Raw genomic sequence first — 22,252 nt, 5'->3', positions numbered from 1 at the left:
ACAGACGGGCAAAAAAAAATGGTACCACAAGCTATCAGACCAGAAATTGGCCATTCAGCCCATTGAGTCTGCTCTGCTATTCAATGACAACACGGCTGATCTGGTCATTATCACCTGCCTTTTATTGCTTGCTCCCCAGAATTCTCGATTCCCTTCCTGATTAAAAATCTGTCTACCTCAGCCTTGAATATATTTAACAGCCTCGTCTCGACAGCCCTGTGCAGTACAGAACTCCAGGAATCGCCAGACTCAGAGAAGTAATTCCTGGTCATCTCTATCTTAAATATGTGGCCCCTTATTCTGAAATGATACCCTCTGATCCTAGACTCTCCCACAAAGGGAGAAAGTGAGGACTGCAGATGCTGGAGATCAGAGCTGAAAATGTGTTGCTGGAAAAGCGCAGCAGGTCAGGCAGCATCCAAGGAACAGGAAATTCGACGTTTCGGGCATAAGCCTTCCTGAAGAAGGGCTTATGCCCGAAACGTCGAATTTCCTGTTCCTTGGATGCTGCCTGACCTGCTGCGCTTTTCCAGCAACACATCTCCCACAAAGGGAATCAACCTTTCTGCCTCTTCCCTCTTAAGTCTCCTTTGTATGTTTCAATAAGGACACCTCTCATCCTTCTAAATTCCAATGGGTACAGACTAACTTACTCAACCTTTCTTCATTTGGCAATCTCTCCATACCTGTAAGACAAACTCACCATCAATCTAATGAACCTTCTCTCTAGTGTCACCAATGCCTATCTTGCATTACTTAAGAGACCCAAGACTGTTCATAGTATTTCAGCTGTGTTCTGACTAGTGCAGAGTAATTGTCACAAAGCCCCCTTATACAGGTAGACAATCCATTATCCGAAATCCCAAAATCTGAAAAGCTCCAAAATCTGAAGGTTTTTTTTGTGAAGCTTTTTTTCTCATTAACAAGGTTGTTTGGCGTGCAAAACAGTTAACCCAAGTTGACACCGACTTGATATGTGCCACTCAGATGTGATGCCTGGGAGTGTGGCCCAGCACCGATAGGCCTCAATTTTGTTTCAGGCCCCGTTTTACTCAGTGTGTCTGCTTCTCCGGTAAGATTTTTTTTAAAATTTGCCATCAAACTGACACTTATTCAGAAAACCAGCTGGACCTGAGCATTTTGGATAAGGGATTGTGCACCTGTACTCTTTGAAATTCAGGCCAACGTTCTGTTTACCCAGTGAACTTGGATCCTAGCTTTTTGTGAACTGTGAATGAGGACTCCCAAATCCCTCCGTATCGTAGCTCTCTGCAGTCTTTCTCCATTTAAATAATATTCTGCTCCTCTAGTAATCCCACCAAAATGAAAAACCTCATATTTCACCACATTATATTCCATCTGCCAAATTTCTGCCAACTAACTTACCCACTGCAGATTCAGCGTCATCCTCATTCGCTTGCCTTCCCAGCTATTGTTGTGTCAGCTGCCTACAGTACATTCATTTTCCACATCCAAGTCATTGATATACATTGTAAGTAATTGTGGTCCTGGCTCTCTGTGGCACTCAACTAGTTACAGATTCCCATCTTGCAAATGTCGTCCTTACCCCAACTCTCAGCCTCCTATTAGTTATCCAATCCTCTAATCATGCCAAAAACAGGATAGCCTGTTATTCTATTATCGGCCAAGTAGAGGCTTACCTGGGACACTCCAACCTCGAGCAAGCCCCACAGTTCAAGGGCACAGGATGGAAAATGCTGGCAAAGACACCCACACCCCATGAAAAAATAAAGAAACTGCCGGGCTATACTTACTTTGCCTCTGCCTTCCCCTGCCCATGTGAAATATTGTCAGAGGCTGAATGAGTGGCTTTTAAAAAACAGCACAGGAACAGACCCTTCGGCCCACTAAATCTGCACCAATACATGATGCCTTTCTGAACTAAAAACTTTTAGCCTCTCCGCAGTCTGTATCCCTTTATTCCCTGTCTGTTCATGCATCTGTCAAGGCGTCTCTTAAATCTTGCTATTGCAGCTGCCTTCACCACCTCTTCTGTTAGCACATTCCAGGCACTTACCACCTTTTGTGTCAAAAACCTGCCTCTCACATCTCCCCCTTTTACCTTAAACTTTTGTCCCCTGGTAATTGGCATTTCTACTCTGAGAGAAATGCTGTGACCATCTGTTCTACACCGTGCCTCTCATAATTTTATATCCTTCTATCAGGTCATCCCCTCCAACGTTAAAGTGAAAACCAACCAAGTTTGTCCAATCTCTCCTCATAGCTAACACCCTCCAAATCCTGATAAAACTTTTCTGTACTCTTCTCAAAAACTCCATATCCCTCGGGGAGTGTGGTGACCAGAACTGTTTGCGTTATTCCAAATGTGGTCTAACTGAAGTTAATTTGGTCATCTCCTGGCCTGAACAGGCCTAAAGACCCACAAGCTGCCCTCCCCCTCTGCTGTAATATGGGAGACAGGTCAGAGGTGAGGCAGAAGGCCATGGGAAGACCACCCTGTCTATTTGACATGCCTCCCACTTTCAAACAGGGAATACAATAGTATCCCATGGAGGGTGCTGAACAATGATCTCAGTGAAGGGTGGAGTAGGGATTCTGTGAACCTATTCGTGTTCCCAGAAAATTGTTTTAGTTTTATGTCGACTTCCAATTTATATGTCAGATCCGATAACTGCAAGCTTCCTGGAGAAACGTGACAAGGTCAGGTTAAGACTGATACATCACCACTTCCTGCCAGCAAAAAAAGAGCCAAGGGGGTGGAATGGGTCAGGATCACCTGTCACAGTGGGAGCTTCCCCGCAAACTGTTCTTTTCCGATTCATTCTGTGCATCCAGCAGGATCTTCTCCATGTCGCCATTGTGGATGGAGCTCGACGAGGGGATGTGTTCCAAGGCCCTGGGGCTGCTGTGTTGGCTGTAGTCCAGCTCTACCCATGAACCTGAGAGAAAGAAAAAACACAGTCACCTTGGACAAAATCACCATTTAATCTCTGAACCAGGGGAAAGGATTGCTGAAGGGACGGGGAGGGGAAAGGGACAACAAAATGACTATTTTACAACAGTTCCTTTCCAAATTCCCCATATCTTCTTCCTCCATTATATCCAAATTTCATCCCAAGGTGATGAGGAATTTCCAGGCTGGGGTATTGAAGTGGTTAACAAGATTCGGAGTTAAGTTTTAGGATGTACCTTTAAATGCAGACTTTGAAATACAATTAGTTTGATGCCAAGCGTTCCAGGACGCTACAAAAATTGTTAAAGGTGCAATCATCCTGACAATCAGTAACACAGCGTGCTGGGTGGAGAGGAGTTGCTGAGTGTGAGGGAGCTGGATTAATATCAATTGGGAGACACAATCACTAAAAAAAGGGGACTGGGGAAGAGACGGATTACTGAGAGTGTGAGAAAGCTCGAGGGGTCACTGAGTTAGACTGAGGGAGCTAAATTAACACCAGTAGAGATACAGTCAGCAACAAAGGGAGCTGGGGACAGGGATTACTGACTAACCGGGTGAGGGAGCTGGATTAACATCAGGACAGACACAGTCAGGAACACAGGGTGCTGGGGAGAAAGGTAACTGAATGATTATCTCAGGGAGCTGGAAAATATCAGTTGAGGTGCCGTCAATGCAGCACCACACGGTGCTGGAAAAAGGGGTTAATGAGTGACAGACTGAGGGAGCTGGCTCAACAGAGATACAATCAGTAATGCAGGGTGCTTGGGTGCAAGAGGGCACTGAGAGTCAGTGTGAGGGAGCAGAATGAAGAGAAGTAGAAATGTAATCAGTAACGCAGGCTGTTCGTGCAAGGTTACTGAGAGGCAGAGTGTGTGGGATGCCATTCCATCTTAATCATGTCCCTCAGTAATGTCACTCCCTCAGCATACTGGTGGACCTTTGTTGCATTTTTTCCATTCCAAAGCATCCTTCCTCAGATTATATTTAGGCAGGGCTTTTCACAACCGCTGGACATCCCAAAGTGTGTTGCAGCCACTGAAGTATTTGTGAAATGTTGCAGAATAGTGGCAGCCAATATGCAAATAGCTGGTTCCCACATTGCGATAACAGGGCGGTTAAGGTTTTGACGAAGTTAGGTGTTTAGAGAGAAAGGAAGAAAGATTAAAGGAATTTAAAATCTGAAAGAAACATACAGGATGCTGGAGAAACTCAGTACATCTTCAGTTCTGAAGATGAGTCATACCAGATTTGGAATGTTAATTCTGTTTCTATAATACTATAGAACCCTAAAAAATAGGCCATTCAGCCCCTTGAACTGATTCTGCCCTTCAATGAGCTGGTCGATCTGATATTCCTCATGTCCGCTTATCTGCCCTTTCCCCATAACTCGTGATTGTACTAATGATCAAAACACTCTCTCATCTATATATACACAACAACACTGCCCATTAGCCAATTCTCTGTCTATGCAAATGTATTACCTCCAACACTGTGGGCTTTAATCTTATGCCTTGAGCTTTTGTAAGTTATCTTATCGAACATCTTCGCCAAGTCCAAACACATCAACTGATTCTACGCCAAACACTGTAGTTGAGACCTTCTTGAAACATTCATCATCCTTCAACAGCACCTTCCAAGCACCTCCCACATTCAGTCATAGAAATGTACAGCACGGAAATACACCCTACGGTCCAACGCGTCCATGCCAACGAGATATCCTAATCTAATCTAATCTAATCCTATTTGTCAGCACTTGGCCCACATCCGTCTGAATCCTTCCTATTCATATACCCATCCAGATGCCTTTTCAAATGCTGTAATTGTAACAGTCTCCACCACTTCCTCCGGCAGCTCATTCCAAATGCGCACACAACCCTCTGCGTGAAAAAGTTGCAGCTTAGGTCCTTTTTATATCTTTCCCCTCTCACTCTGAACCTACGCCCTCTAGTTCTGGATTCCCCTACCCCAGGGAAAAGACCTCTATCACTCAGAAGGTCATGAGCAACACCATCATCTGCCAGTGGCCCATCTGGCCACACAGCATCCTGAATTTGAAATGTATCACCGTTTCTCAGTGTTGTGGGATTGGAATTCTCAAACTCCCACCCTAACAGCATTGTGGGTCTATCTACAGCACATGGACGGCTGCGTTTTAAGAAGATAACTCACGAGTGCTTTCTCATGGGCATCTAGGAATGCGCAAGAAATGCTGGCCCAAACAGCGATGTTCATGTTCAGTGACTGGATTTTTAAAAAATTAGATGTGTTTAAGGGCAGTTTAAATAAATGTGTCAGGGAGAAAGGTACAGCAAGGAATGTTGATGGGCTGAGATTAAACCGAGGAAGAACGTGAGAATACAGCCATCAACACAGGCCAAACGAGATGATATACTCTGCTAATTATATCTAATGCCAGGAACATCAGATACAATGGGAAGTTTAAGAGAGGTATTCAAAATGATGATGGGTTTAGACTCATGAATAAGCGGTTTCCATTGACAAGAGGGTCAGTTACTAGATGGCATTAGACAAGATAATTGACAAGTGAACCACAGGAGAAATGTATCAAGCAACATGAGTTATTAAAGCCTGGAATGTACTTCCTAGAAGTTGAATCAACAGCAAGATTCAAAAGAAATTAGATAAATTCTTGAAAAGAAAATTGCACAGGAAAGCTTGGAAATGAGATTCCATTACTCACTAGCTGGACGTCATTCTTTGAAGTCTGTGATACAATTAAACTGTCAATGGTCTTGTAAATTTTTAAAAGAAACTTCTGAAACTTGCTCTGCAAAATCACCTTGTCACCGAAGATTCCAAATGCAGAATCATGGAATTGTTATAGTGTAGGAAAAGGCCATTCAGCCCATTGAGCCTACATTCTCTCTTTAGAAGACTGCTCAGCATCGTCTTCAAAAGGGCAACTTGGGGTGGCAATAAATGCTGGTAAGCCAGCAATGCCCACATCCCGCAAGTGAATAAAACAAATATTAATATATTTTGGCAATCTACTGCTGCCACCACCCACCCACCCACCCCCCCCCCCCAACCCCACACCCCCACATCCCCACCACACCTTTGCTCACTCTTCCTCTCAACTAATCATCTAATGTTCTTTTAAATGCTTCACTTGAACCTGCCTCCACCACATTTCCACGCAAAGCATACCCTAACTCCTCGCTGAGTGAAAAGGTTATTTTTCTCACATCGCTCTTGTTTCACACATGCACCACTTTAAATCTATGCCCTCTCGTTCTTTTCTCTTTTATGAGCAGGAACAGTTTCTCCCCATCTGCTCTGTCCAGCCCATTCGTGATTTCAAAAGTCTCTTCCAAAGCTCCTCACAACCTTCTTCTTCTCTGCAAGGAAAACAGTTCCGCCTTCTTCAATCCATCCTCCTAACTGAAGTTACTCATTCTTGGGGCCATTGCAGTAAACTAGCCAACAGCAACATTTTCTTCCATGGGGTGCTAGAGTCACTGATCGAGGGCAATTAAGTGTCAACCGCATTGCGATATGTTTGGACAATGGGTCAACAAGAAAAGACGGCAAATTTACTTCTCCTAATGAAGAACACCAGATAGGCTTTTACAACAATCAGTAATGACATGGAAGTATTTCAGAAAAAGGTTTACCAGAGTAATACCCGGGATGGATGGGCTGACTATTGAGGAAAGGTTGGACAGTCTGGGCTTGTATGTGCTGGAGTTTAGAAGAGTAAGAGGCCACTTGACAGGGTGAATAGAAATAGAGGCCACCGTTCAAAAATAATGGAGTTGAATATTTAAGACAGATATGAGGAGAATTTGAGACAGAGAGTCATTGAGTTATACTGGCCCTTCTGGTCAGCATGAATGAGTTGGACTAAAAGCTCTGTTTCCATGCTACATAACTCTATGCCTCTATGTTTTCTCACACAGTGTCATGAGTCTTTGAAACTCTCTTTCTTGAAAAATACCGCAAGCAGAATTTTTGAATATTTTAAAAATATTTTGACAAGCTAGAGAGTGAAGGGTTACAAAATAGATGGGAATAATGTAGAATAATCAGGTCAACCATGATCTTACTGAAGAGAGAGTCAGTTCAAGGTCTGAATAGCTGACTCCTTCTTCTCACTCCTGTTTATGTACACAAGTATTATCATAAGGGTCTCAGGATTTTTTTTTATTATTCTTTCCTGGGATGTGAGCATTTGTTGTCCAGTTTTAATTTTCTCAACAAGATGGGAGTGGTAATTAGGATGGACTCACAGTTTGAGTTATGAGAGGCTGGAAAGGCTGGGACATTTTTCACTGGAGCTCAGGAGGTTGATAAACCTTATAGGAAGGTGAATGGAAGGTGTCTCCTCCCTAGGAAGGGGGGATTTCAAGACTAGGCGGCATATTTTTAAGGCGAGTGGAGGAAGATTTAAAGAAGGCATAAGGTGCAATTTGAAACTTTCAGAAGAAGTGGTGGAAATGGGTACAGTTACACGATTTTAAATACATTAGATAAATACAAGAGTAAGACAATTTTGGAAGGATATGAGGCAAGCGTAGGCGGGAGGGACTAGTTGGGATTATGACTGGTTGGTCCAAAGAGTCTGTCTCTGCGTTGTATGACCCGATGACTCCTGTTGTGGGCAAGAATGCTTGCTCCTCAGTGAGGTATGGGTGACACTGTTGGGGTCAGCACACTTGATGAAGATGGATAAGGGGAAGGACAATTGTGGAGATTTTGCAACAATCCAGCAGTTTCTCAAAGGTCTGGTCAATGCCTACTCTTCCAGTTCTCAATGTTTCGCCCTCCTCCTCCTCCCTTAACATTACTGACTGAAGATTGGGGAAGGATTTCAGGTCGACAGGTGCTATCTGACCTCTGGTGTAGAATCTTCCCAGTGTCTGATTGAGGTCGACAATGAAGAGCAAGTCCAGGTAATCCAAAATAAACATCAATCTCACACTAATCATGAACAAATGATCTATCATCCAGTGTGTTTTCACTGGGTCTTTTATACGTTATAACTGCATCCATATCCACCACTGCCTCGCGAAGTTCATTCCACACTCAAACTACTCTGTGTGAACAACTGCCCCTCGTCTTTTTTATCTCTTTCCCCCCTCACCTTAAAAATACGCCCCCAGACTTGAAGTCTCCCACCCTAGGGAAAAGACACCTGTCATTCACCTTATCTATACACCTCATGATTTTATAAACCTCTATAAAGTCACCCCTCAAAATCTTCACTTTGCGCTAAATTCATTCCTGAAGTATCGTTGATGAATTTTAAGTCTGCTCCCTGAACCTAGACTCCATAACAAAGAGAAGACCATTCACTACAACATTCTGAATAGCAATTATTGCCAGCTTTAGTTTTAAACCGAAATTCAAATTCAGTTCTTTGAAGTATTTTGCCCTCTGGATCACTACTGCAGTATTAGAAAGCGTAGGCATGTTAACAAAACAATGGTAAACACTCTTCGCATTTTACACATTTCTCATCACTTTTCTGTCTTCTCATCCCCCACAAAGCTCTCCTATCATCTATGTTCTCCTTCTCCTATTTCACTTCAAGCCTCTCACACCCCTCTACTCAGCATGCCCTCTGAACTCCCCTCATTCCCCTCACTACACTGCCAGCCATATCTTAAGTGACAGCCTTTCTTAGGAAGGCTGTGGGTTAATCCCAGGCGAAAGCGAGCACTGCAGAAGCTGGAGGTTAGAGTCGAGAGTGTGGTGCTGGAAAAGTTCAGGCGGCATCCGAGGTGCGGGAGAATCGATGTTGTTTCGGGCAGAAGATCTTCATCAGGAATGAGGCTGTGAGCCTCAGGGGTGGAGAGATAAATGGGAGGGGGGTGGGGCTGAGGAGAAGGTAGCTGAGAGTGCAATAGGTCGATGGAGGCAGGGGTAAAGGTGATAGATTAGATTACTTACAGTGTGGAAACAGGCCCTTTGGCCCAACAAGTCCACACCGACCCGCCGAAGAGCAACCCACCCATACATTTACTCCTTCACCTAGCACTATGGACAACTTAGCATGGCCAATTCACCTGACCTGCACATCTTTGGATTGTGGGAGGAAACCAGAGCACCCGGAGGAAACCCACACAGACACGGGGAGAATGTGTGAACTCCACAGTCAGTCACCTGAGGCGGGAAGTGAACCCAGGTCTCTGGTGCTGTGAGGCAGCAGTGCTAACCACTATGCCACTGTGCCACCCACTAACATCAGAGGGGAGGGTGGAATAGATAGATGGGAAGGATGATGGACAGGTAGGACAGGTCATGAGGGCGATGCTGAGCTGGAAGGTTAGAACTGGGGTAAGGTTGGGGGGGGGGGAATGAGGAAACTGGAGAAGTCCACATTGATGCCCTGGAGTTGGAGGGTCTCGAGGCAGATGATGAAGTGTTCTTCCTCCAGGCGTTGGGTGGTAAGGGAATGGCAATGGAGGAGGCCCAGGATCTGCACGTCCTCGGCAGAGTGGGAGGGGAGATTAAAGTGTTCAGCCATGGGGCGGTGGGGTTGATTGGTGCAGGTGTCCCTGAGATTTTCTCTGAAATGCCCTGTGAGTAGGCGCCCTGTCTCCCCAATGTAGAGGAGATGCCATGGGGAGCAATGACACATGTGGAAGTGCAGGTGAAACTTTGACGGTTGTGGAAGGTTCTTTTGGGACCTTGGACAGAGGCAAGGGAGGAGGTGTGGCGCAGGGTTTGCAATTCCTGCGGTGGCAGGGGAAGGTGCCGGGAGGGGAGGATGGGTTGTTGGAGGGGCATGGACCTGACGAGGTAGTCACAGAGAGAATGGTCTTTACGGAAAGCGGATAGGGATGGGGAGGGAAATATACCCCTGGTGATGGTGGTTATTCCCAACCCAGCGCTTTAAGCAAAAAGTGTAGGTTGTTGATCTCAGTGCAGTACTGAGGGAGTTCTGCACTGCCAGGGATCGTGCCTTTCAGATCAGAGACAAAACAATAGCCCCGTGTGCTCTCTTGGGAGGCTATAAATATCCCACAGCAATATTTTGAAAAGCAGTGGAGTTCTCCTGTGTTCTGGTCAATATTTATCCCCTCTTGCAACATTACGAAAATAGGCGATGTGGTCATTCTCACATTGCTGTTTACACATTGATATGTGTTGACTGCTGCATTGCACATATTAATAAGCAACTACATTTTAAACAGTACTTCATTGGCTTTGAATCACTTTGGGACATCCTGTGGACATAAAAGAAAACTGTATAAATACAAGTCCTTCTTCTGAAGTCTTTCAAAAGGGATGTGATACCTCACTGATCGAATAAATACACATGACAACATGCCACAAAAGCCAGTAAACAACTCATTTCCTGATATTTCCAAGGGGAGACAAGCAGTCCACGAATTTTCACTCACGCCCACAAACACGCCTTTCACAGAGTCATGGAGATGTACAGCACGGAAACAGGACTTTCGATCTAATTTGTTTATGCTGACCAGATATGTAGAAACATTATGTTTTCCCATGTTCTAATTGCCTCCTAAGGTGATAAAACCAATTTCTGTTTCTCAGTGTTCAGCCCTTCTCCCTGAACATCACTGATTGAAGGCAAAAGAAGGGTTTCAGATCAACAGCTACCACCTGACTTCAGTGACAGAATCTTCCCAGCGTCTAACTGAGGTGAGCAATGCAGAGCGAGTTTGATTTAACTTTTGGTTAACATAGAACAAGCGCCCGTCTCACGTCATTGTGTTTTTGGAAAAGAAATTCCAAACTTCCACTATTCTTTGTGCTCCCTAAGTTCACTCCTGAAGGGTCTGGCTCTATTCCCTGATCCTGCATCACCAGGAGAAGGCAGCTCACCCCCACCTTCTCAAGGGCAATTAGGGAGGGGGGATAAATGCTGGGCCCAGCCAGTGACGACATGCATGGCCCAGAATCAATAAACAAAAATTTAATCAAATCCACTGCCAAAAGTTTGGATGAAGAACTCGCACAGACATTTTCGCGTCCAGCTTTAATCACCTCCTCAATGACGTGGAGAAGTGTCACAAGATCTGTAACATTTTCACAAACGGTCTCATTGGTTCTAGCAGTGTTGGAATAGTCACGCCTAAACGTGAACACAGAATCCTTATAGCGCAAATTGAGTCCATTTGGCCCATTGAGTCTGCTCTGACCCTCCAAAGAGCAACCCACCCAAACACATTATCCCACATGACCAATTCATGTAGCCTACACATCCTTGGCTACTATGTGGCAGTTTAGCAATGCCAATTCGCCTAACCTGCACATCTTTGGACTGTGGGAGGGAACCAAAATACACGGATGAAACCCACGCAGACACGGAGAGAATGTTCAAACTCCACACAGACAGTCACCCGAGGATGGAATCAAACCCGGGTGTCTGGCATTGTGAAGCAGCAGTGCTAGCCACTGAGCCACCAGGCAATGAGGAGGAAGCATCAGTCCTCATGTCACCATCCTGCTCATGCCCCCCCTCTTCAATATCACTTTTTTTTTTATCTCGGCTCGAGCAAAGCTGACATACTTGCCAATGTACCTTGGTAAATCTTTTTTTAAAGATTGCCATTCCTGTGGGAAGATGAGACAACATGTTTTGACAGAGTGTCTTGTTATGATCTGGGAGGGAATATCTGTCAGAGCTGGAGATCTGATAGTCGCTTTCAGAAGGAAAACAGATGGATACATGAGAGACAGAGAGGGAGAGAATAACAACAAGTTTATGGTAAAAAGAAGGAGTGAAATCTGTGGTTCTCTCAAATAAACTCTTACAGTGCAGAACAGCCACTGTTGCTGGAATCTTGCCATGCCTAAAATGCATTAACTTACACAGCAACAATAGGTAATGCCCTCAAAGCCACTGTCCCTGTGCATGAAGCCACTTGAGACCTCTCTCGGAGGTATAATTTGATCCAATAGAAGTCTATTTGTTTTATTTCGTTTCAGTCACTGCAAGGTGGCAAAGGAGTGTAATAAGTCTTAGATAAATCAACAGGCTTTAGAGAAATGGTAAAAATTGGGAGTAAGCCAGTATTCTCAGCCCTTGTTGTTAAATTTATTTATACTGTTGGGCGGATAGCCAATTGCATCAATGATGTAATTCACACACACACACACACACACACACACAAAAAACTTCCCAATAAATACGTATTAAAAATAGCCAAAGGGAGAGACATTGGTGTCAAAACTGTTGGTAAATCTTTCCCTTTGAAAAGAAGGAGAAAAGCCACACCATGCCAAGCTGCATTTACATTGTGCCTTTCATTTGTAAAGATGCTTCACCAGAACCTGGCCCAGGAAGTGGAAATGGGGCGAAATATTCACAGCACAGAAACAGGCCATTTGGCCCACTGTCTCTTTGCCAGGTGAAAAGACAGCAATCCGATTTTCCCATGGACAGGGACAGAAAGTTAGCGGATCTGGCAGTGTCTGTGCAAACAGCAACAGAGTTAAGGCGTGAAGTCCAATGTGACCCTTTGGCAATCCAGAGTGGGTGCCAGTGAGGGATGTTCATGGCAGTTTTACTGAAAGCTGGGGAAAGTTCATGGCCTGAGTTGCTGAGCTCCTAAAGTCTGTGAAGATGCTTAATGGGAAGATGTGGAGCTGTTCCTCCAGCTGGTGTTTGGCTTCACTAAAGCAGGCAAGGACAGAATCATTAGCATAAGAACAAGATCCTAGAATCATAGAATGGAATCATAGAATACCTACAATGTGGAAGCAGGCCATTCTGCCTATCAAGTCTACACTGACCATCTGAGAAGCATCTCACCTTGACTCAATGCTCCACCATATCCTTGTAACCCTGCAATTCCCATGGCTAATCCATCTATCCTGCACATCCCTGGACAGCATGGGCAATTTAACATGACCAACTCAACTAATGGGGAACAATGGTGGATGTTCAGTGGTGGGGTCATGATGCAAAAGGTGACAGGAAGAAGAATAAGAGACACTATTCTATAGGTTATGAAAACTCATGTGCAGGTCTTGAAAGGTGTGTTGAGGGTTTCTGCCTCTACCACTCTTTTATAGAAATAGAATCCCTCCAGTGTGGAAACAGGTTCTTCGGCCCAACAAGTTCACACCAACCCTCCGAAGAGTGACCCACGCAGACCTATTCCCCTCCCCTATTATCTTATATTTATCCCTGATTATTACACCTAACATACACATCCCTAAACACTATGGACAATTTAGCATGCCAATTCCAACACCTCTATGGAGTACCCCTTCGGTGGGATTAGGCATAAGGGTTACAAGTGAAGGTTGGACAGCAAGGCCTAGATCTGCATCCCCTATGTAGCAATCTTTCTCTTCTTCGGAGGCTGACATCCACACTGACCATCACCACTCTGATAGCAGCCTCTTCCCTCACAGAGTCATACAGCATGGAAACAAACCCTTCGGTCCAACTCGTCCATGCCAACCAGTTATCCAAAACTTAACTAGTCCCATTTACTTGCATTTGGCCCATATCCCTATAAAATTTTTCTATTCATGTATATGTTCGAATGTCTTTTAAATATTGTAATTGTACCAGCCTCCACCACTTCCTCATTCCATACACACACCACCCTCTGCATGAAAAAGTTGCCCCTTACGTCCCTTTTAAATCTTTCCCCTCTCACCTTAAACCCATGCCCTCTAGTTTTGGACTCTCCCATCTTGACCTCTCCAGGATCAGGATGATGTGATGCTGTGCTTGAAAGAAAGACAAATTGACATTTGTTACCATTGTTCTTCCTCTCATGCCTCACTGCTTCCAAAGGCAAGTGGTCAGTCTCAATCAGAAAGAGGAATCCAGAAGGACAGTGTGACTAAACACCGTTGACAGCTAATAGGGACATGGAGACCAGCTCCTCCCCATCAGCTTGCTTGCATTCATCAAACCTTTGCTGTAGCCATATCAGACTCTGCCTACCCCCTTGTCACTACTTCAAAAATCGGCTGAAGACTTCAACCTCTTCCCACTACTTCAGCAAGGGCGTTTCTGTATAGATATTCCATCACTCACACGGAGGTCGCCACTGCATACCCTCATTTCAATTTTTCATCACTGGATCATCGGATGTTTCTGGTCTGCCCTCGAATCTGTCCAGCCTCCTAGACTTGGTGAAAGGAGTATCTAACGAGGAGCGGTACTTCATTGCTCTGTAGCACGAAGGGAAAGCATATGGACAAACCCTGCCTGCATTTGGCAAATAGCTAAGCTTCTAATGATCCTAAACGAAAACAGAAATTGCTGGGAAAACTCAGCAGACATGCCCAGCTTCTCCAGCTACAACGATTCTGATTTCCAGCATCCACTGTTCTTTGCTTTTTCTCTCCCTCTAATGATCCCAGTTCAGTCTCCCTCAGACACCCTGTGAGTCTTAGCTCTTCCGCCATCTTGGCCAAGCGACGTTTAAGCCCTTACACCATGACTTGATACTGTGGAATTCTACTGCCTATGCCAGAAACCTAACAAGAGCTACGAACAAAGAGGGAAGACCCAAAAATCATGAAACAGTGATTCTCTTTGTTGCGCCGGCATCAGGAAATTACAATAAAAAGTAAGATTAAGTTGAAAAGTATTTTCAGTGTCTATGTGGAATGAAACCAGTGGTTGAAACTAGGTTGAAAAATCCTGAATCTCTCTGCTCTTCCTTCCCACTTACTCTGCTCCCGACAAAGACAGCTTATTTTCCAGACAGGTTTCGGAGCTTCTGTGTCCAGGCCTGTCCTCCTCACCCGCTTTTTTCCACTCTTTTTCCTTTTCCCCGTCTTCTTCTCTCAGTTTAATTAAGCTTTCACTCAAACTTACCGGATAAAGAGAGCTCTATGGTTGGAAGGTGGCTTTGACGGGGTTCTGGAACAGCAGCGGCAGCTTCAAAGGCAGCGTGGTTACACAGCCAGGTGGACTGTGAAGCCTGGAGCGGGAATCTCAAACCTGCATGGAGTGGGCCCCTGGTGATGGCATGGCATGGACAGGTGTAGCACAGAGTGGGACACTAGCGGCAGTACAGTGTGGGCTGGTGTAGCCCAGAGTGGGGACTCTAGCCGAGCGGCAGTACAGTGTGGGCTGGTGTAGCACAGAATGGAGACTCTAGCCTAGCGGCAGTACAGTGTGGGCTGGTGTAGCACAGAATGGAGACTCTAGCCTAGCGGCAGTACAGTGTGAGCTGGTGTAGCACAGAAAGGGGACTCTATCCTAGTGGCAGTACAGTATGGGCTGGTGTAGCACAGAAAGGGAACTCTAGCCTAGCAGCAGTACAGTGTGGGCTGGTGTAACACAGAAAGGGGACTCTAGCCTAGCGGTAGTACAGTGTGGGCTGGTGCAGCACAGAGTTGGGACTCTACCTGCAGTACAAGTGTGGGCTGGTGTAGTCCAGAGTAGGGACTCTAGCGGCAGTACAGTGTGGGTTGGTGTAGCACAGAAAGGGGACTCTAGCCTAGCGGCAGTACAGTGTGAGCTGGTGTAGCACAGAAAGGGGACTCTAGCCAAGTGGCAGTACAGTGTGAGCTAGTGTAGCACAGAATGGAGACTCTAGCCTAGCGGCAGTACAGTGTGAGCTAGTGTAGCACAGAATGGAGACTCTAGCCTAGCGGCAGTACAGTGTGGGCTGGTGTAGAACAGAAAGGGGACTCTAGCCTAGCGGCAGTACAGTGTGGGCTGGTGTAGCACAGAAAGGGGACTCTAGCCTAGCGGCAGTACAGTGTGAGCTGGTGTAGCATGGAGGGACTCTAGCGGCAGTACAGTGTGGGCTAGTGTAGCACAGAATGGAGACTCTAGCCTAGCGGCAGTACAGTGTGGGCTGGTGTAGCACAGAAAGGGGACTCTAGCCTAGCGGCAGTACAGTGTGAGCTGGTGTAGCATGGAGGGACTCTAGCGGCAGTACAGTGTGGGCTAGTGTAGCACAGAATGGAGACTCTAGCCTAGCGGCAGTACAGTGTGGGCTGGTGTAGCACAGAATGGGGACTTTAGCCTAGCGGCAGTACAGTGTGAGCTGGTGTAGCACAGAAAGGGGACTCTAGCCTAGCGGCAGTACAGTGTGAGCTGGTGTAGCATGGAGGGACTCTAGCGGCAGTACAGTGTGGGCTAGTGTAGCACAGAATGGAGACTCTAGCCTAGCGGCAGTACAGTGTGGGCTGGTGCAGCACAGAAAGGGGACTCTAGCCTAGCGGCAGTACAGTGTGAGCTGGTGTAGCACAGAAAGGGGACTCTAGCCTAGCGGCAGTACAGTGTGAGCTGGTGTAGCATGGAGGGACTCTAGCGGCAGTACAGTGTGGGCTAGTGTAGCACAGAATGGAGACTCTAGCCTAGCGGCAGTACAGTGTGAGCTGGTGTAGCATGGAGGGACTCTAGCGGCAGTACAGTGTGGGCTAGTGTAGCACAGAATGGAGACTCTAGCCTAGCGGCAGTACAGTGTGAGCTGGTGTAGCACAGAAAGGGGACTCTAGCCTAGCGGCAGTACAGAGTGAGCTGGTGTAGCACAGAAAGGGGACTCTAGCCTAGCGGCAGTACAGTGTGAGCTGGTGTAGCATGGAGGGATTCTAGCGGCAGTACAGTGTGAGCTGGTGTAGCATGGAGGGATTCTAGCGGCAGTACAGTGTGGGCTAGTGTAGCATGGAGGGATTCTAGCGGCAGTACAGTGTGGGCTGGTGTAGCACAGAGTGGGGACTCTAGCGGTGGAGAAGGAGAAGTAGAACTCTTTAAGTTATCTTTCTTTATGTTTTATTGTTTTTTAAATGATGTGAATGGTGTCTATGCTTGGTGATGGTTCATACTTTTCACTATACATTCAGTTCTGCTATAATACGCGTTTCTTCAACAAGAATGGACTAAAATGCAATTGAAGAATTTAGATCGCTATTTGTAGAACACAAACTTTCCTTACCTGCATTGGATATAATGTGATTCCAGTACTATTGGTTTAATGATGCTGCTACACGCAATTTTCTTATAACGCTGGATCACTTGCAAACAGAACTATCACATTAAATCAGAACACGCTGTATGTTTTTTTTCTTTTTTACAGAGTCAGTCCCCTAAACTGAGGAGATCCTAAATCTCCTGGTTATATTTTCTTTCCCGCACTATTGCCTAACAGCGGTAGCATGCTGCATTTGTTTTTGCAGGTGAGAGACACAGTGAAAGACAACAGGTGTACAAACATTTATTCAATTCCCACCACCAGGAAGAAAGGAAACATCCGAGTGGCCAGTGACAAGCAATGCTATTCTCATCAAAGGGCAATATCGCGCAATCAAAAAGTGAAGGGAGGGCAGACAATAGACAATAGGTACAGGAGTAGGCCATTCTGCCCTTCGCGCCAGCATCCCATTCAATATGATCATGGCTGATCATCCTTAATCAGTATCCTGTTCCTGCCTTATCTCCATAACCCTTGATTCCACTATCCTTGAGAGCTCTATCCAACTCTTTCGTAAATGAATCCAGAGTCTGGCCTCCACTGTCCTCTGGGGCAGAGCATTCCACACAGTCATCACTCTCTGGATGAAGAAGTTTCTCCTCATCTCTATCCTAAATGGTCTACCCCGTATTTTTAAGCTGTGTCCTCGGGTTCGGCACTCACCCATCAGCAGAAACATGTTTCCTGCCGCCAGAGTGTCCAATCCTTTAATAATCTTATATGTCTCAATCAGATCCCCTCTCAGTCTTCTAAACTCAAGGGTATACAAGCCCAGTCACTCCAGTCTTTCAGTGTAAGGTAGTCCCGTCATTTCAGGAATTGACCTCGTGAAACTACGTTGCACTCTCTCAATAGCCAGAATGTCTTTCCTCAAATTTGGAGACCAGAACTGCACACAGTAATCCAGGTGTGGTCTCACCAGGGCCCTGTACAGCTGCAGAAGCACCTCTTTGCTTCTATACTCAATCCCTCTTGTTATGAAGGCCAGCATGCTATTAGCCTTCTTCACTACCTGCTGTACCTGCATGCTTACCTTCATTGACTGGTGTACAAGAACACCCAGATCTCTTTGTACTGCCCCTTTACCTAAATTGATTCCATTTAGGTAGTAATCTGCCTTCCTGTTCTTGCCACCAAAGTGGATAACCATACATTTATCCACATTAAACTGCATCTGCCATGAATCTGACCACTCACCTAACCTGTCCAGGTCACCCTGTAATCTCCTAACATCCTCCTCACATTTCACCCTGTCACCCAGCTTAGTATCATCAGCAAATTTGCTAATGTTATTACTAATACCATCTTCTATATCATTAACATATATTGTAAAAAGCTGCGGTCCCAGCACGGATCCCTGCGGTACCCCACTGATCACTGCCTGCCATTCCGAAATGGAGCCGTTTATCAGTACTCTTTGTTTCCCATCAGCCAACCAACTTTCAATCCAAGTTAGTATTTTGCCCCCAATACCATGTGCCCTAATTTTGCTCACTAACCTCCTATGTGGGACTTTATCAAAAGCTTTCTGAAAGTCCAGGTACACTACATCTACTGGATCTCCCTCGTCAATATAGAGTTGGACGGGGAAATAAGACACTCGACTACACTGCATTTTGTATTGGATACAAATGATAATAAATGATTGAATTCAATTCATTGAAATCCTCAGCTGCCCTCCTTCACCATGACCCCCTGCTAACTGTGGCTCTGCCACAACTGCTCGAGCTCCCCTGCTCGGCACCCTCCCTCACTGTTGCTATCTGCTACTGGAGGTTCCATTACACCAGGTTCCCCTTTAAAATGCAACCATCTTATTTACTGCAACTGAATGCCTTTATGCTATTGATGTGCCCATTCTTACTACTCCTTAAGTAAAGGAAGTTCCTCCCGAATTCCCTATTCAAATTATTTCCTCCTGTCTTATATTCATGACTGGTTGTTTCAGCCTTCCCATATGTGGGAGCATATTCTCTATGTTAACCTTATTAACTGTTTGCAAGATCTTATACATGAGGACACCTCCCCCCACCTCAGTCTTCACTTCTCTGCAGCAAAGAGACACAGTCTTTTCACTTTATTGCTTACGTGGAACATTCAGAGGAATGGATAGATAAGTATCCCACAGAACTCTGTAACTGAACAATAAACTGTTGTTCATTTCAGATATTTGCTTGATGAACTTTGAAGAACTGGTCGACACCAAACAACAGACAGTAAATGGCAAGCTAGTTATGCAAAGGGTTGTAAAAGGTTATAGCACCGGGAAATTCAGAGATCATAAACCATACGAGCAATCACTGAGGAAAAATATTAGCGCAGCTTCAACTTTACAGTCTCCAGATAAGCTAGGTAAAGGTGATCTCATCGAAGTAAATAAAGTTACATGAGCCCGATAAGGCAATCTCATGTTATTACTCCAAAGAGAAACCAATAGAACCAGGGGAAATTAGTGCAAGAGTATTTTTAGATGATGTTGACAGGGAGAACTCAGTAGAAACTTCCAATGGCAACAGACAGCACAGAGGGAGACCATTCAGCCTCTCATGCCTATGCCAGCGTTTTGTAAAAACACCAAGTCCCACTGCACATCCTCTCTCCCATTAGCCCTGCAAAGTTACTTTTCACATCAAGCTGTTCCTTTGGGAAAAGATATTCAAAAATACTAACATGACATATCAACATGCATCCCCTGTCGTATTTTCTCACCACATTCAAACAAGCAATCAATTATAATTTACAAAGAGAGGTTCCCCCCAAAAAAATTGGCAAAGGAGGCAAAAAATATGTATGACCACAGATTGGGTTTATCAGTCAGGCTTGAAAAATGACACGAAACCCTCTCTATCTGACCTGTAGCCTAAAGAAGCAGTGAACTGTGATCTCAGACACACTTTGTTTAACAGCTAATAGACTGTGTTATCACAGAGAGACACAACTTCATATCATTCAACAGATTAACAGGTTTTCTGATCTGCTGCACGCAGTTGCATGGAATATGTGCTAACGTGTACAGAATATCATGCAACACTGTCCATCTACAGCTCGGCAGCTACCAATGTAAACCTGATATCACTACATCACAGACAGGATAAGAAATAGAGGCAAGACGGAGCCATTCAGCACAGAAAACCTGCTCTGCTCTTTAATATGGTTATGGCTGATCTAGGTGTAGCCTTGATGTCAGTTTCTTGTCTCCTTGTCCCCACAGCTCTTGACTGTTTAAAATGAAAACTCTATTTAACACAGCCTTGAACACAATCAATGACTGGGGAAGAGATCATCAACCCTCTGACAGAAAAATCTCCTCTTTATCCCCATTGGAAATGGGATATCCCTTACTTTTCAACCAGGCCCCTTTGCTCCAGATGTTCTTACAAGGGGGAACATTCAGCAACCACGGCATAAACCGTCATAATCTGATATATTTCAGCAAAATTGCCTTGTGTTCTACAAAACTCTAAATAAAAACCCTGTTCAACTTTTCATTGAACAAGCATATCTGACCATTTAGGATGGACAATTAGCCAGTGGAGCCCTTATCCTAGAGTCTCACAATGTTACAGTGTGGAAACAGACCCTTTGGTTCAACCAGTCCATGCCGATCATAATCCCGAATTAAATAAATCCCACCTGCCTGCAATTGCCCCATATCCTTCCAAACTTTTCTTATTTGGATATTTATTCAAATATCTTATAAATTCAGTTATAAATAAATATATCCACATCCACAAATTCCTCTGGAAGTTCATTACACACATGAACCATTCTGTGTAAAAAAAACTCTGACTTTTTAAAATCTTTCTCCTGTCACCATAAAAACATGCCCCCTACTCTTGAAATCTTGAAAAGACACCTACTGTTCACCTTATATATACTCCTCATTATTTTATAAACCTCTGTAAAGGTCACCTCTCAGCCTTATGTCCCGTGAACAAAGTTCTACTCTGCGAAGAAGGATGTACTCCTTGTTGTATCCTTGTGTACATACAGAACAGTACTAGCTTATTTTGGTAAACCTGGATCAATATTTTCCATCCAATCATCAATTGAGTAGCATGTATCTCTAGGCCACGAGGTCTCACCCCAACAGACTTGAGCACCAACTCTTTAAAGGCACCTCATGCCAATCTGGCTATTGTTTACTCCAATATCAACATATTACAAGGCAAAATGTTTCTCATTCCATGAGCTAATTTGGTGGAATTGTAGAATCCCTACACTGTGGAAACAGGCCATTCAGCCCAACAGGTCTACATGGACCCTCCGAACAGTAACCCACCCAGGCCCATTCCCCGACCCTAATACTCTACATTTAGCCCCGATTAATGCACCGGACTTACACATCCCTGAACACTACAGGCAATTTTAGCATGACCAACTCACCGAAACTGGACCTTACATGTGCGCTAAAATGTAACATATTTTCTATATTACAACTGCTTTGGCTATGCTAAATTGCACTATAGTGTCCAGTGATGTGCAGGCTAGGCGGATTAGCCCTGTGGGAAATACAGGGTTACAAGGTATAGGTTAGTTCTGGGAGGGACACTCTTCAGACGGTCGGTTAGGAGTCGATGGGCCGAATGGCCTGCTTCCAAACTGTGGAGATTCTATGATTCGAGGGCTGCACTCCGGAAGTAAGAAAAGGTTAATTCATCATTGTGTGTGTGTGTGTGTGTGTGTGAGAGAGAGAGAGAGAGAGAGGGCTAATAAAATTTTAACCTGAGAGTCCCCACATTGCGAGAGAGAGAGAGAGAGATTAAAAGGCGAATCCTCATGGTAATCTCAGTTGGTAGCACGGATTGAACCCACGTTGCTGTTAGCTTTCTTGTGTTGCAAACCGAGTTAGCCGATCCCCAACTTTAAAAAGGAGAGTGTTTTTTAGGATGTCCGGAGATTGTGCAAGGGTTTCGGGGTGAGAGGGTGGAATAGAGCTAGACGGGGAAAAAAAACATCAGCTGTTTGCGTACAGGAACACTGTTGCTTTAAGTTACCGAGAAGCCCAGCCCCTTACAGGTCTGCTGTCAGCCTCTCGCCCATTCATAAAGACGCCAGCAACTTGACGGAAGCAACAGTAGCACAGACCCCGTCGTTTCAACCCTGTCAGGTTCAATTTACCAGAGCAAACTACACGCACAATTCAGAGAGAAAAAAAATCAATTCATATGGAAAACGGCATGAATGCAAAACATACTTGAAGGGAAACATCTCTGTCAATTCAAATCTCCATTACCACTGAACACCTTGAAGCTAAACATCAACTGCAAAACAAAAGGCTGATTTATTTTAAATGAGGCACAGAATGTTCAAATAAGCCTCATGTCACCGCTGCAACAAACAAAGGTGTCAATTGTCTACCCTCACAAGGATGTTCATAACTATATAACACTGAACACTATTAAATACAAAACCGCAT

At 44.9% G+C, this 22,252-nt stretch overlaps 1 protein-coding gene across 1 annotated transcript in view; it reads right to left on the bottom strand.

Moving 5' to 3' along the window:
* The window catches only part of LOC132824729 (BCL2/adenovirus E1B 19 kDa protein-interacting protein 3-like), a 38,555-nt gene that overhangs the window by 15,920 nt on the left and 383 nt on the right, over positions 1–22,252 (bottom strand). The window contains exon 2 of the mRNA XM_060839447.1: positions 2,759–2,921. Coding sequence (XP_060695430.1) covers positions 2,759–2,921 — 163 coding nt within the window. The remainder of the gene's footprint in view (positions 1–2,758; positions 2,922–22,252) is intronic.

This window comes from Hemiscyllium ocellatum, chromosome 1 (genome assembly GCF_020745735.1).
Source record: "Hemiscyllium ocellatum isolate sHemOce1 chromosome 1, sHemOce1.pat.X.cur, whole genome shotgun sequence".
In the NCBI taxonomy this organism is placed as follows: domain Eukaryota; kingdom Metazoa; phylum Chordata; class Chondrichthyes; order Orectolobiformes; family Hemiscylliidae; genus Hemiscyllium; species Hemiscyllium ocellatum.
The sequence above is the reverse complement of the archived record's forward strand: the minus strand, read 5'-3'. Positions and strand labels throughout refer to the sequence as shown.